This window comes from Mytilus californianus, unplaced genomic scaffold, assembly GCF_021869535.1.
Source record: "Mytilus californianus isolate M0D057914Y unplaced genomic scaffold, xbMytCali1.0.p SCAF_19, whole genome shotgun sequence".
Classification (NCBI taxonomy): Eukaryota; Metazoa; Mollusca; class Bivalvia; order Mytilida; family Mytilidae; genus Mytilus; species Mytilus californianus.
The window spans coordinates 8,423,067-8,436,303 of record NW_026262667.1 but is presented as its reverse complement, the minus strand read 5'-3'; the positions used below and the strand labels follow the sequence as shown (position 1 = coordinate 8,436,303).

At 36.3% G+C, this 13,237-nt stretch overlaps 1 protein-coding gene across 1 annotated transcript; it reads right to left on the bottom strand.

Moving 5' to 3' along the window:
* Positions 1-3,331: 3,331 nt before the first annotated feature.
* LOC127727221 (transforming growth factor-beta-induced protein ig-h3-like) lies at positions 3,332-12,586 on the bottom strand. The gene is made up of 5 exons (XM_052234695.1): positions 12,313-12,586; positions 8,002-8,225; positions 6,924-7,113; positions 4,282-4,491; positions 3,332-3,793 (listed from the first exon to the last, which is right to left on the bottom strand). Exons 1-5 carry the CDS (start codon positions 12,458-12,460, stop codon positions 3,678-3,680), a joined length of 888 nt encoding a protein of 295 aa, XP_052090655.1. The 5' UTR covers positions 12,461-12,586; the 3' UTR covers positions 3,332-3,677.
* Between the last annotated feature and the right edge of the window lie 651 nt (positions 12,587-13,237).

Here is a 13,237-nt window from a genome sequence, read left to right as displayed (position 1 = left end):
AAGCTTGAACACAGCATGTGTCAACTTGCACCCTTCTGCCCCAAGATTCAAGCTTGAACACTGCATGTGTCAACTTCCAGCCTTCTGCCCCAAGATTCAACTTGAACACTGCATGTGTCAATTTCCACCCTTCTGCCCAAGATTCATACTTGAACACTGCCTCTGTCAACTAGCACCCTTCTGTCCCTAGATTCTGGCTTCAACACGGTTACTGTCAATAGCACCCTTCTGCCCCAAGATTAAACTTGAACACTGCCTGTGTCAACTAGCACCCTTCTGCCCCTAATTTAGGCTTGAACACTGCCCGTGCCAATAGCACCCTTCTGCCCCAAGATCCAAGCTTAAACACTGCCTGTGTCAACTAGCACCTTTCTGCTCCAAGATTCAAGCTTCAACACTGCCTGTGTCAAATAGCGCCCTTCTGTCCTAGTTTTAAAGCCTGATCACTGACTCTGTTAATAGCACCCTACTGCCTCTAGATTAAAGCTTGAACACTGCCTGTGTCAACTTGCACCCTTCTGCCCCAAGATTCAAGCTTGAACACTGCCTGTATCAATAAGCACCCTTCTGCCCCAAAATTCAAGCTCAAACACTGCCTGTTTCAACTTGCCCCTTCTGCCCAAGATTTAAGGTTTAACACTGCCTGTGTCACCCAACACCCTTCTGCCCAAGATTCAAGTTTGAAAACTGTTTCTGTAAACTTGCACCCTTCTGCACCAAGATTTAATCTTGAACACTGTCCCTGTCAATAGCATCCTTATGCCCCATGATTGAAGCTTAAACACTGCCTGTATCAACTAGCATCTTTCTGCCCCAAGATTCAAGTTTGAAAGCTGTTTCTGTCAATAGCACCCTTCTGCCCCAAGTTTCAAGATTGAACACTGCTTTGTTCACTAGCACCCTTCTGCCCCAACATTCAAGCTTAAACACTGCCTGTGTCAACTAGCACCCTTCTGCCCCACGATTCAAGCTTGAACACTGCCTATGTCAACTAGCACCCTTCTGTCCCAAGATTCAAGCTTGAACAGTGCCTCTGTCAACTTGCACCCTTCTGCCCCAAGATTCAAGCTTGAACACTGCCTGTGTCAACTAGCACCCTTCTGCCCCAATATTAAAGCTTGAACACTGCATGTGTCAACTTGCACCCTTCTGCCCCAAGATTCATGCTTGAACATTGCTTCTGTCAACTAGCACACTTCTGCCCTATGATTCATGCTTCAACACTGCCTGTGTCAACTAGCACCCTTCTGCCCTAAAATTCAAGCTTGAACACAGCATGTGTCAACTTGCACCCTTCTGCCCCAAGATTCAAGCTTGAACACTGCATGTGTCAACTTCCAGCCTTCTGCCCCAAGATTCAAGCTTGAACACTGCATGTGTCAATTTCCACCCTTCTGCCCAAGATTCATACTTGAATACTGCCTCTGTCAACTAGCACCCTTCTGCCCCTAGATTCTGGCTTCAACACGGTTACTGTCAATAGCACCCTTCTGCCCCAAGATTAAGCTTGAACACTGCCTGTGTCAACTAGCACCCTTCTGCCCCAAGATTCAAGTTTGAAAGCTGTTTCTGTCAATAGCACCCTTCTGCCCCTAATTTAGGCTTGAACACTGCCCGTGTCAATAGCACCCTTCTGCCCCAAGATTCAAGCTTAAACACTGCCTGTGTCAACTAGCACCCTTCGGCCCCAAGATTCAAGCTTCAACACTGACTCTTGTCAATAGCACCCTTCTGCCCAAGGAGTCAAGCCTCAACACGGTCTCTGTTAATAGCACCCTTCTGCCCCAAGATTCAAGCTTGATCACTGACTCTTGTCAACTTGCACCCTTCTGTCCCAATATTCGGGCGTGATCACTGACTCTTGTCAATAGCACCCTTTCTGCCCCAAGATTCAAGCTTGTATACTGCCTCTGTCACTTAGCACGTTTCTGCCCCAAGATTCAAACTTGAACATTGCCTCGGTCAACTTGCACCCTTCTGTCCCAAGATTCAAGCTTGAACACTGACTCTTGTCAATAGCACCCTTCTGCCAAAGAGTTCCAGCTTAAACACTGCCTGTATCAACTAGCACCCTTCTGCCCCAAGATTCAAGCTTGAACACTGACTCTTGTCAATAGCACCCTTCTGCCAAAGAGTTCCAGCTTGAACACGGCCTGTATCAACTAGCACCCTTTTGTCCCAAGATTCAAGATTGAACACTGCCTCTGTCAACTAGCACCCTTCTACCCAAACAATTAAGCTTGATCACTGACTCTTGTCAATAGCACCCTTTTGCCCAAGAATTCCAGTTTGAATACTGCCTCTGTCAACTAGCACCCTTCTGCCCAAAGATTCAAGCTTGAACACTGCCTCTGTCAATTTGTACCCTTCTGCCCTAAGATTCAAGCTTGAACACTGCTAGTGTCAACTAGCACCCTTCTGTCCCAAGATTCCAGCTTGAACACTGCCTCTGTCAACTAGCACCCTTCTGCCCCAAGATTCAAGCTTGAACATTTCCTCTGTAAACTAGCACCCTTCTACCCGATGATTCAAGCTTGAACACTGCCTCTGTCAACAAGCACCCTTCTGCCCCCAGATTCAAGCTTGAACATTGGATCTGTCAATAGCACCTTTCTGCCCCATGATTCAAGCTTCAACACTGCATGTGTCAACTAGCACCCTTCTGTCCCAAGATTCAAGCTTGAACACTACCTCTATCAACAAGTACCCTTCTGCCCCTAGATTCAAGCTTCAACACTGCCTCTGTCAACTAGCCACCTTCTACCCCAGGTTTCAAGCTTGAACCCTGCATGTGTCAACTAGCACCCGTATGCCCCAAGATTAAAGCTTGAACACTGCCTCTGTCAACTAGCACCCTTCTGCCCCAAGATTCAAGCTTGAACACTGCAAGTGTCAACAAACACCATTCTGCCCCAATATTTAAGTTGCAACACTGCCTCTGTCAATAGCACCTTTCTGCCCAAAGATTTAAGCTTGAACACTTCCTCTGTCAATAGCACCTTTCTGCCCCAAGATTAAAGCTTGAACACTGCCTCTGTAAATTATACCTTTCTGCACCATGATTCAAGCTTGAACACTTCCTCTGTCAATAGCACTTTTCTGCCTCTAGATTCAAGCTTCAACATGGTCACTGTTAATAGCACCCTTCTGCCCCTAGATTCAAGCTTGAACACTGCCTGTGTCATCTTACACCATTCTGCCCCAATATTTAAGTTGCAACACTGCCTCTGTCATTAGCACCCTTCTGTCCCAAGATTCAAGCTGGAACACTGCCTGTGTCATCAAGTTTTAAATGTAACGTCGTTTGGTAGTTAAAACGTGATTTAGTAAATCAAAAATCAAATTCTTTATTTTCTTAGAAAGGAGCATAAAATATATCAAAACATATATAATACGGAAAGAAATACAATGTATATATAAACAATGACAGATATAACAAAATCACATGATTTTTACATTAAGATAATTGACAAATATGTGCACAGATCTTTAATTATTATGTATATTCATGGAGATTCTGTAGTTTAATCTAATGGACCTAACAATTATGTACAGCATGTAGATGTATTACGGTAATAATCCCTGAATGTACCAAACAGATATGTGCAGCATTTAGAGGTTTCACGAAACATATTTCTTGAATTAATATTCTCTTTGCTAAGTCCTGATATTTACACCTATAAAGTCATACAGACTTCAGGAGGACACAGGACAGAATCAATAACGTGAAAAACGCCGTTTGATACAGACTGGTCTGCTACAATAACTCTTGCTTGGTTTATCTTTACTCCATCTACAAAAATCATAAGGTAAAAAAACAGATTCTCATACTTCCAGTACATTTTGGATCTTAGGCAATTTTATCTGTTTTATTTTCATGTTCGAATTTAAAATACTTCGACTTATAACGAATAATACCTAATACCAACTAAATAATTTAACTGCAAAAGTGGTTGTCCTTTTAATATCAAAATATGAAGAGTGGTATGATTTTCAATGAGACAACTATCAAGCAGAGACTAATTATATATATCATCAACATTTTAATAGCCTGTCTTGACTGTCTTTCATTTCTGCATGTAACTCTCGTGTATGGCTTAAACTATGCAATGATTCCTTTTTTTTGTTTTCATACATGCTCCATATAATATATGTTTTCCTTATAAAATTACTACTAGATTAGTGGAATTCAATGTTAAGATTAATTGACTAACTTATTTCTAAACTTTAAATGTGTAACATAAAATTATTTAAGTAAAAACCATGTGCATCAACACTTACCTGAACTGACTCTGATTGTAACATTTTTCCCCTCTACAGTCTGAACTGAGAGGTTTTTAAGTCCTGCGCTGTAATAAGTCAGTGGCAACACGTGGTATGTTAACACTTCCGTGAGAGCTGTAATATTCTTCGACAACATGTCAAGGAATCCAGCTGGTAACTTTTCAAAGGCTTCGTTTGTTGGTGCAAACAATGTGTATGCATCTGGACCTACAAATAATTAGGGGGAAAACATGATATCGAGTACATAAATGTTTTTCAGTCACGGAATGATCCCAAATACGATTTAAATAAGGTGTCATGGTAGCTGATAAATATCAATATTGGTTGAGATTATATGAATCATGGAATGGGTAGGGATTTTCGCATAAATAAATAAAGGAATGGGGGTGTTTTTTTTATACCCCAGCCGAATGTCTGTACCCAAATTTGTATGTTGAGACCCCCTCGTGCATCTAGTGGACAGACTTGAAATAATTTTAATGAAAATTCGTAAGCGGTTCCGCGTAACCCTGCGTCTCGCCTGCGATTGCTGCTGTCATTGTAAAAGTGTAATGTTGACTTAAAAAGCGACTCCATTTATCAGTAAAATACAGAATTTTTAAAAAATTCAACCTTTTTCTTATATGATATTTCATGGTCTTGAAGATTAGCTTCTGTCCAAGTTTCATAACAATCCATGAAGGTTTACAAATTTAGCATGTCAAAAGAGTTTAATTTCAGACTGTCTGTAAATGTTAACTGTAAAAAACTAAGTCCATCTATCAGAAAAATACTGAAAATGAAAAAAATATATTTTCAAATGTTTGCTTCAGACATCATCGCTTAATCATAAAAAAGCATCTGCCAAAGTTTCATAAAATTCTATGAAGTTTGACACAGTAATTGATGTGTAACAAACTTTAACCCAAGACTGTATCTACTTGTTAAATGTAAAAAAAAGTCTATTAATCAGTTAAATACGGAAATTTTGCTCTGCATACTGTATTTTGGTCATAACTAAGCTCCTGTCCAAATTTCCTAAAATTCCACGAAGGTTTGACAAAGTTATTAATGACTGAAAAACTTTAACCTCAGACTGTATCCAATTGTTAACTGTAAAAAATAAACGTAAGTCCATTTATCAGTAAAACAGTAAATGAAAATAAATATTATCAAAATTTTGCTCTGAGTACTGTATTTTTGTCATAAACAAGCTTCTGTCCAGATTTCCTACAATTCCATGAAAGTTTGACAAAGTTATTGATGACTGAAAAACTTTAACCTCAGACTGTATCTACTTGTTATATGTAAAAAAAACATAGGTCCATTTATCAGTAAAATACGGGAAAATGAAAATAAATATTTTCAAAATTTTGCTCTGGATACTGCATTTTGGTCATAAACAAGCTTCTGTCAAAATTTCCTAAAATTCCATGAAAGTTTGACAAAGTTATTGATGACTGACAAACTTTAACCTCAGACTAAATCTGAATGTTAATTGTAAAAAAAAACATTAATCAGTTAAATACGTAAAATTTTGCTCTGAATATTGTATTTTGGTCATAACTAAGCTTCTGTCCAAATTTCCTAAAATTCCATGAAGGTTTGACAAAGTTATTGATGACTGAAAAACTTTAACCTCAGACTGTATCTACTTGTTAACTGTTAAAAAAACGTAAGGCCATTTATCAGTAAAATACAGAAAAATGAAAATAATGTTTTCAAAATTTTGATCTGGATACTGCATTTTGGTCATAAACTAGCTTCTGTCAAAATTTCCTAAAATTCCATAAAGGTTTCACAAAGTTATTTATGTCTAACCAAAAACTGAACCTAAATGTTGCCGCCGCCGACGCCGACGACATCGACGACGGAATCTAGGATAGCTATGTCTCGATTTCGCGACATAAATGTCACAAGCTCGACAATAAGAACCAACAGACTGTTTAACTATTTTGCATCACGGTACGAAGCTAATAGTTTCAGTAGATATTCAAGCCATCTTGAAATAATTAACACCAGTTAGTTCTGATCGGTTGCTTATGGTGTGGCTAAGGTTCTTATAACTTGAATGAGTTATAAAACTGAGAACACGCCAGGAAGGGGAGAAGAAACTGTATACGTATTGAATTAAATAACAGCATGTGTATATAAGACTCGATCGATTAATATGCTAAAGTTATCTTTGTAAACAAAGAACTAACGCTAATAAAACAAAAAGAAAAAGTTGGGATATTGTTTACTATGAGAATTTTTTTTTGAAAAAATGAAATGAGACGGCTCATATTTGTACGTCAAGAACGATATAATCCAAATATATACAAATATGTGATGAATACGTCAATGAGACAGCAACCAAACGATTCCACAAAAAACATCTCACGGTTAACATATGGTCAATGAACTAGTGTCGGTATGACAAGTTCTTTATCGTTTATGTTTCTAGAGAAACTTTGATTTTTAACAGAAACTATCAAAATAAAAATCCATATTATCAACGCTTAAAATATAATAACCAAACACAACCAAGTAGTTTCTATAGTTTTAGTTGACACTTTGACAACACGTGCCTTCATATTACATATTAAGACATTTCTTGCTAGTCCAACGTCTTTGTCTATACTTTCAGGTTTGTCATAAATTTAATGTAATATACATACCAGACAATGTCTTGGCCAGTCCGGCCTTAGTAACAGCCTTGACCAAAGTCATTAGATCTTTGTTTTTAGCAACAGTAGCTACTAAGTTTTCCTTTGGAAGCGGAAACATCACTCTACTTATAACATGTATCACTCCGTTTGACGCCTTTTGGTCAGCTAATACAACTGGACTTCCTGTAGCAGTCACTAGCTATAAATAAACGTCTTATAATAAGTATTTATAAATAAAATATAACAGTGAATCAAGTTGTGAATGTTATTGTACCTCCCAAAACAGTTTGGAGGAAATAATGTCCTGTCTGTCTGACTTTGTGCCCTGCGTAACTGTAACGTGATGTATTTTCACAGAGTTTAATTTCAAATGCCAAATTAACATGTTTGCAAGGTTTCATTTTCACGTTTTTCATGCATGTCTTAAATTCTGATATTGCTTAAAGATCAAATTTACGATATGGGACATTTTTTCGATTTTTCATTAATCCCAGAATTAGAGAAAATAGACCCTCTCGTATATTTCGCATTTTACAGTATGTACGGATGAAAAAGCTGTCTCATTTACTGTCGCTTTTCCCTGTAATTTTACACATGAGAGGATTTTTTCTGTCGTCTTGGTCCGCCTCATATTTTTGTTAGCTCACTGCATGTCTCTATGCATTATTTAAGAGGGAGGGGGATAGATTTCACCCTTTTGTTGGTCACTATGTTACCACGCCACAATACGGGAACACTTTTGTTTTCAAAGCCTTAACAGATCACGTTTGAATAAGACACATACTAAGCTAATTTTACCTAATACTAGTACATTTCTCGTTGAACTTTTTTTTTTTATTTTGATCAATTGGTTTTTTAAATGTCCAAAAAGTTTTGCCTTCTCATACTTGGAGATTTTTCAACTACTATATCTATAATTCTTGATAAATTAGTGTAGACCAAACTTTCTTTAGATGTATCTCTATCCATTGTTCTATTGTTATGACATTTTTTCTTTTTACAATCTAAAAATTCCATTTTTTTAATTATCTTTGATAAGAAACCGAAAAATAATATTTTTAATACAATATTTTACTTTAAAAGATACCTTCGGTTCAAACCAGGGATATATGTTAGTTCTAATACTGGCATCTGGATTAAGCGTTGGAACAATCCCCTCATCTTTAAGTTGGCTGGAAAATACGTTTCCTTTGACAACGTGAAATTCTAATACTTGAGCTAGAAGCTTGTGGTCTTTTTTCAAACTGTCTACAACATCAGGTGGAAGACTAGCGAATGCCTCGTCAGTTGGACCAAATACTGTAAACGGACCTAGAAAAAAATTTCAAGAGTCTCTTGGTAAATATTTACTTTGTATAAACACACTGTGCGTATGAACATTGACATATATTTTACATGATACTGTGCACTCTACCAAATAGCCGATAAACATGGTATGAATTGACCGTACTGTTTTGATCTATTCCTTTTCTCCTTTATCCTTGTTTAAACCTATGGATTATAATTTTGTCTGTATGATAATTGTTTCTGTCAGGAACCATAGAAGTCTCTTCAACACAAAAATCCTATGCCATCTTCTTTCCCTATACATATCCCATTCTTTGTCTTGTTTCCCTATACATATCCCATTCTTTATCTTCTTTCCCTATACATATCCCATTCTTTGTCTCCTTTCCCTATACATATCCCATTCTTTGTCTTGTTTCCCTATACATATCCCATTCTTTGTCTTCTTTCCCTATACATATCCCATTCTTTAACTCCTTTCCCTATACATATCAAATTCTTTATCTCCTTTCCCTATACATATCCCATTCTTTGTCTTGTTTCCCTATACATATCCCGTTCTTTGTCTTGTTTCCCTATACATATCCCATTCTTTGTCTTCTTTCCCTATACATATCCCATTCTTTGTCTTCTTTCCCTATACATATCCCATTCTTTGTCTTCTTTCCCTATACATATCCCATTCTTTATCTCCTTTCCCTATACATATCAAATTCTTTATCTCCTTTCCCTATACATATCCCATTCTTTGTCTTGTTTCCCTATACATATCCCGTTCGTTGTCTTGTTTCCCTATACATATCCCATTCTTTGTCTTCTTTCCCTATACATATCCAATTCTTGGTCTTCTTTCCCTATACATATCCCATTCTTTGTCTTCTTTCCCTATACATATCCCATTCTTTCCCTATACATATCCCATTCTTTGTCTTGTTTCCCTATACATCCCATTCTTTATATTCTTTCCCTATACATATCCCATTCTTTGTCTCCTTTCCCTATACATATCCCATTCTTTGTCTCCTTTCCCTATACATATCCCATTCTTTGTCTCCTTTCCCTATACATTTCCCATCCTTTATCTTCTTTCCCTATACATATCCCATTCTTTATATTCTTTCCCTATACATATCCCATTCTTTGTCTCCTTTCCCTATACATATCCCATTCTTTGTCTCCTTTCCCTATACATATCCCATTCTTTGTCTCCTTTCCCTATACATATCCCATCCTTTATCTTCTTTCCCTATACATATCCCATTCTTTGTCTCCTTTCCCTATACATATCCCATTCTTTGTCTTTTTTCCCTATACATATCCCATTCTTTGTCTTCTTTCCCTATACATATCCCATTCTTTGTCTCCTTTCCCTATACATATCCCATTCTTTATCTTTTTTCCCTATACATATCCCATTCTTTGTCTCCTTTCCCTATACATATCCCATTCTTTCCCTATACATATCCCATTCTTTGTCTCCTTTCCCTATACATATCCCATTCTTTATCTTGTTTCCCTATACATATCCCATTCTTTGTCTTGTTTCCATATACATATCCCATTCTTTTATCTTCTTTCCCTATACATATCCCATTCTTTGTCGTCTTTCCCTATACATATCCCATTCTTTATCTTTTTTCTTCATCTTTTTCTCTCAACATTTATATATTTGAAAATAAGAAAATATCTTATGATTGACAATGAGACATCTGTCTCTTGGAGTAATTGTATACATTTCATCGCCTGATTAGTCCATTCATCTTCATTTTCGCTAGCCTATTTTAATAAAAATGTGTCGAATCTAACAATATAAGTTATCATGCTTTGACCCAACTCCTTTCCCTATACATATCCCATTCTTTCCCTATACATATCCCATTCTTTCCCTATACATATCCCATTCTTTCCCTATACATATCCCATTCTTTATATTCTTTCCCTATACATATCCCATTCTTTGTCTTCTTTCCCTATACATATCCCATTCTTTCCCTATACATATCCCATTCTTTATATTCTTTCCCTATACATATCCCATTCTTTCCCTATACATATCCCATTCTTTGTCTTCTTTCCCTATACATATCCCATTCTTTATATTCTTTCCCTATACATATCCCATTCTTTGTCTCCTTTCCCTATACATATCCAATTCTTTGTCTTCTTTCCCTCTACATATCCCATTCTTTGTCTTCTTTCCCTATACATATCCCATTCTTTCCCTATACATATCCCATTCTTTGTCTTCTTTCCCTATACATATCCCATTCTTTGTCTTGTTTCCCTATACATATCCCATTCTTTGTCTTCTTTCCCTATACATATCCCATTCTTTATCTTCTTTCCCTATACATATCCCATTCTTTATCTTTTTTCCCTATACATATCCCATTCTTTCCCTATACATATCCTATTCTTTTTCTTTTTTCTTCATCTTTTTCTCTCAACATTTATATATTTGAAAATGAAAAAATATCTTATGATTGACAATAAGACAACTGTCTCTTGGAGTAATTGTATACATTTCATCGCCTGATTAGTCCATTCATCTGCATTTTCGCTAGCCTATTTTAACAAAAATGTGTCGAGTCTAACAATATAAGTTATCATGCTTTGACCCAACTCCTTTCCCTATACATATCACATTCTTTGTCTTCTTTCCCTATACATATCCCATTCTTTGTCTTCTTTCCCTATACATATCCCATTCTTTTCCTATACATATTCCATTCTTTGTCTTCTTTCCCTATACATATCCCATCCTTTATCTTCTTTCCCTATACATATCCCATCCTTTATCTTCTTTCCCTATACATATCCCATTCTTTGTCTTCTTTCCCTATACATATCCCATTCTTTGTCTTCTTTCCCTATACATATCCTATTCTTTGTCTTCTTTCCCTATACATATCCCATTCTTTGTCTTCTTTCCCTATACATATCCCATTCTTTATCTTCTTTCCCTATACATATCCCATTCTTTATCTTTTTTTCCTATACATATCCCATTCTTTCCCTATACATATCCCATTCTTTATCTTGTTTCCCTATACATATCCCATTCTTTGTCTCCTTTCCCTATACATATCCCATTCTTTGTCTCCTTTCCCTATACATATCCCATTCTTTATCTTGTTTCCCTATACATATCCCATTCTTTATCTTCTTTCCCTATACATATCCCATTCTTTATCTTTTTTCCCTATACATATCCCATTCTTTGTCTTTTTTCCCTATACATATCCCATTCTTTGTCTTCTTTCCCTATACATATCCCATTCTTTGTCTTCTTTCCCTATACATATCGCATTCTTTGTCTTCTTTCCCTATACATATCCCATTCTTTGTCTTCTTTCCCTATACATATCCCATTCTTTATCTTTTTTCCCTATACATATCCCATTCTTTCCCTATACATATCCCATTCTTTATCTTTTTTCTTCATCTTTTTCTCTCAACATTTATATATTTGAAAATAAGAAAATATCTTATGATTGACAATGAGACAACTATCTCTTGGAGTAATTGTATACATTTCATCGCCTGATTAGTCCATTCATCTGCATTTTCGCTAGCCTATTTTAACAAAAATGTGTCGAGTCTAACAATACTTATTCTAGGCTGGTACGGTTTAACATTAAAATAAATGTTGATTAAATAAATCAAAGAAATGGGGGGCACAATATGTGACAGTTGATTTCGTTATTGGATCGACATAGTGGACCGGCTTTTTTCTAATCTTGCTCAAATGTGACGGTCACTTGCTTTCATTTCGTATAAACTTTCAAAAACACAACATTCTTCTCTATCGAAACAAAATAAATATGTTTCATTCACATCTTTAATCTGAAAGATACATCATATTTCATTGATCATTCATCAATAGAGAGATATACAGATTACATACAATAAGTTATACAAGGTAACCGGTGTTTTCCAATCAATATTATTGTTAGCTATGGCTATTTATAAAGTTGTATTTTTATAGGTAAAGTGACCTACAATTCTATGGTTATTTATATACTTGTATAGTTATATGAGTAACGCTTTATCTTTCTCAAAGGTAAACTGAATGTCCAATATTATTTAACAGATAATTTTATGAACATACCCCCTGTTGCAAGAACGTCCGCTAGACCAGCGGCCTTGACGAGCTGTACTAACGTGTTTGCTCCTAGCTTTTCTGCCAATTCAACAAGATTATCCTGACATAAACATCCAGTGATTACACTCAGCAGAAAAATATACGAGAATTTCATGTTGGTTCTTCCAAAACTACTGCAGCAGTTACAATCACAAGGTTGTGTAAGGTTCTAAAAAATAGCCGCAGCCTGCTACGGTTGATTGTATAGTAAAAGTTACATAAACTGTTTTATCACGTGGTTCACACCCGTGTACAAGGTTAAAATGAAGAAGGTTCAAATGCCGGTCACAGAACATTTATAATTTTGTGTACATACAGGTACTTGATGTCATTCCGGTATTTGAGTGTGTGGTTGGATTACTGTCATTAGACAAATTACTTTTCTTTGAAAGGAGAGATAACTAAGGTACCAAGGGGTAATCGAAAATCATCATAGACCCCCCCCCCATCATAAGTCCAAACAATAGCATGGCCAATAATAAAAACGACGAAAAGATAAACAAAAACTTATCACAAAACGTTACTCTGAAAATTAAAAAAAATGAAGAACTCATGTGCTCCGGTAGGGTAAGCAGTTCCGGCTTCACTTGCGGTATCTGTGGTTAAGCTCATGTAAATATGTGATAACTCAATAAATATGAATAATGATAAATAGATAAAGATATGACTACCTGCAAACACTGACTATAGATGGCAGACTTGAGACAGGTAGAATAAACATGTGACCGGGTTTGATTACATTTTTAGCACTTAGTCCTTAGATTTTTTTAAATCTCCATCAGGGGAATCCCAATAGGATATAGAATGATATACTTCGCAAATTAATTTAAAACAAGCACTTTTCTCATTAGAACTGATTTAATTGGTAACAAAACACGCATACATTGAAAAC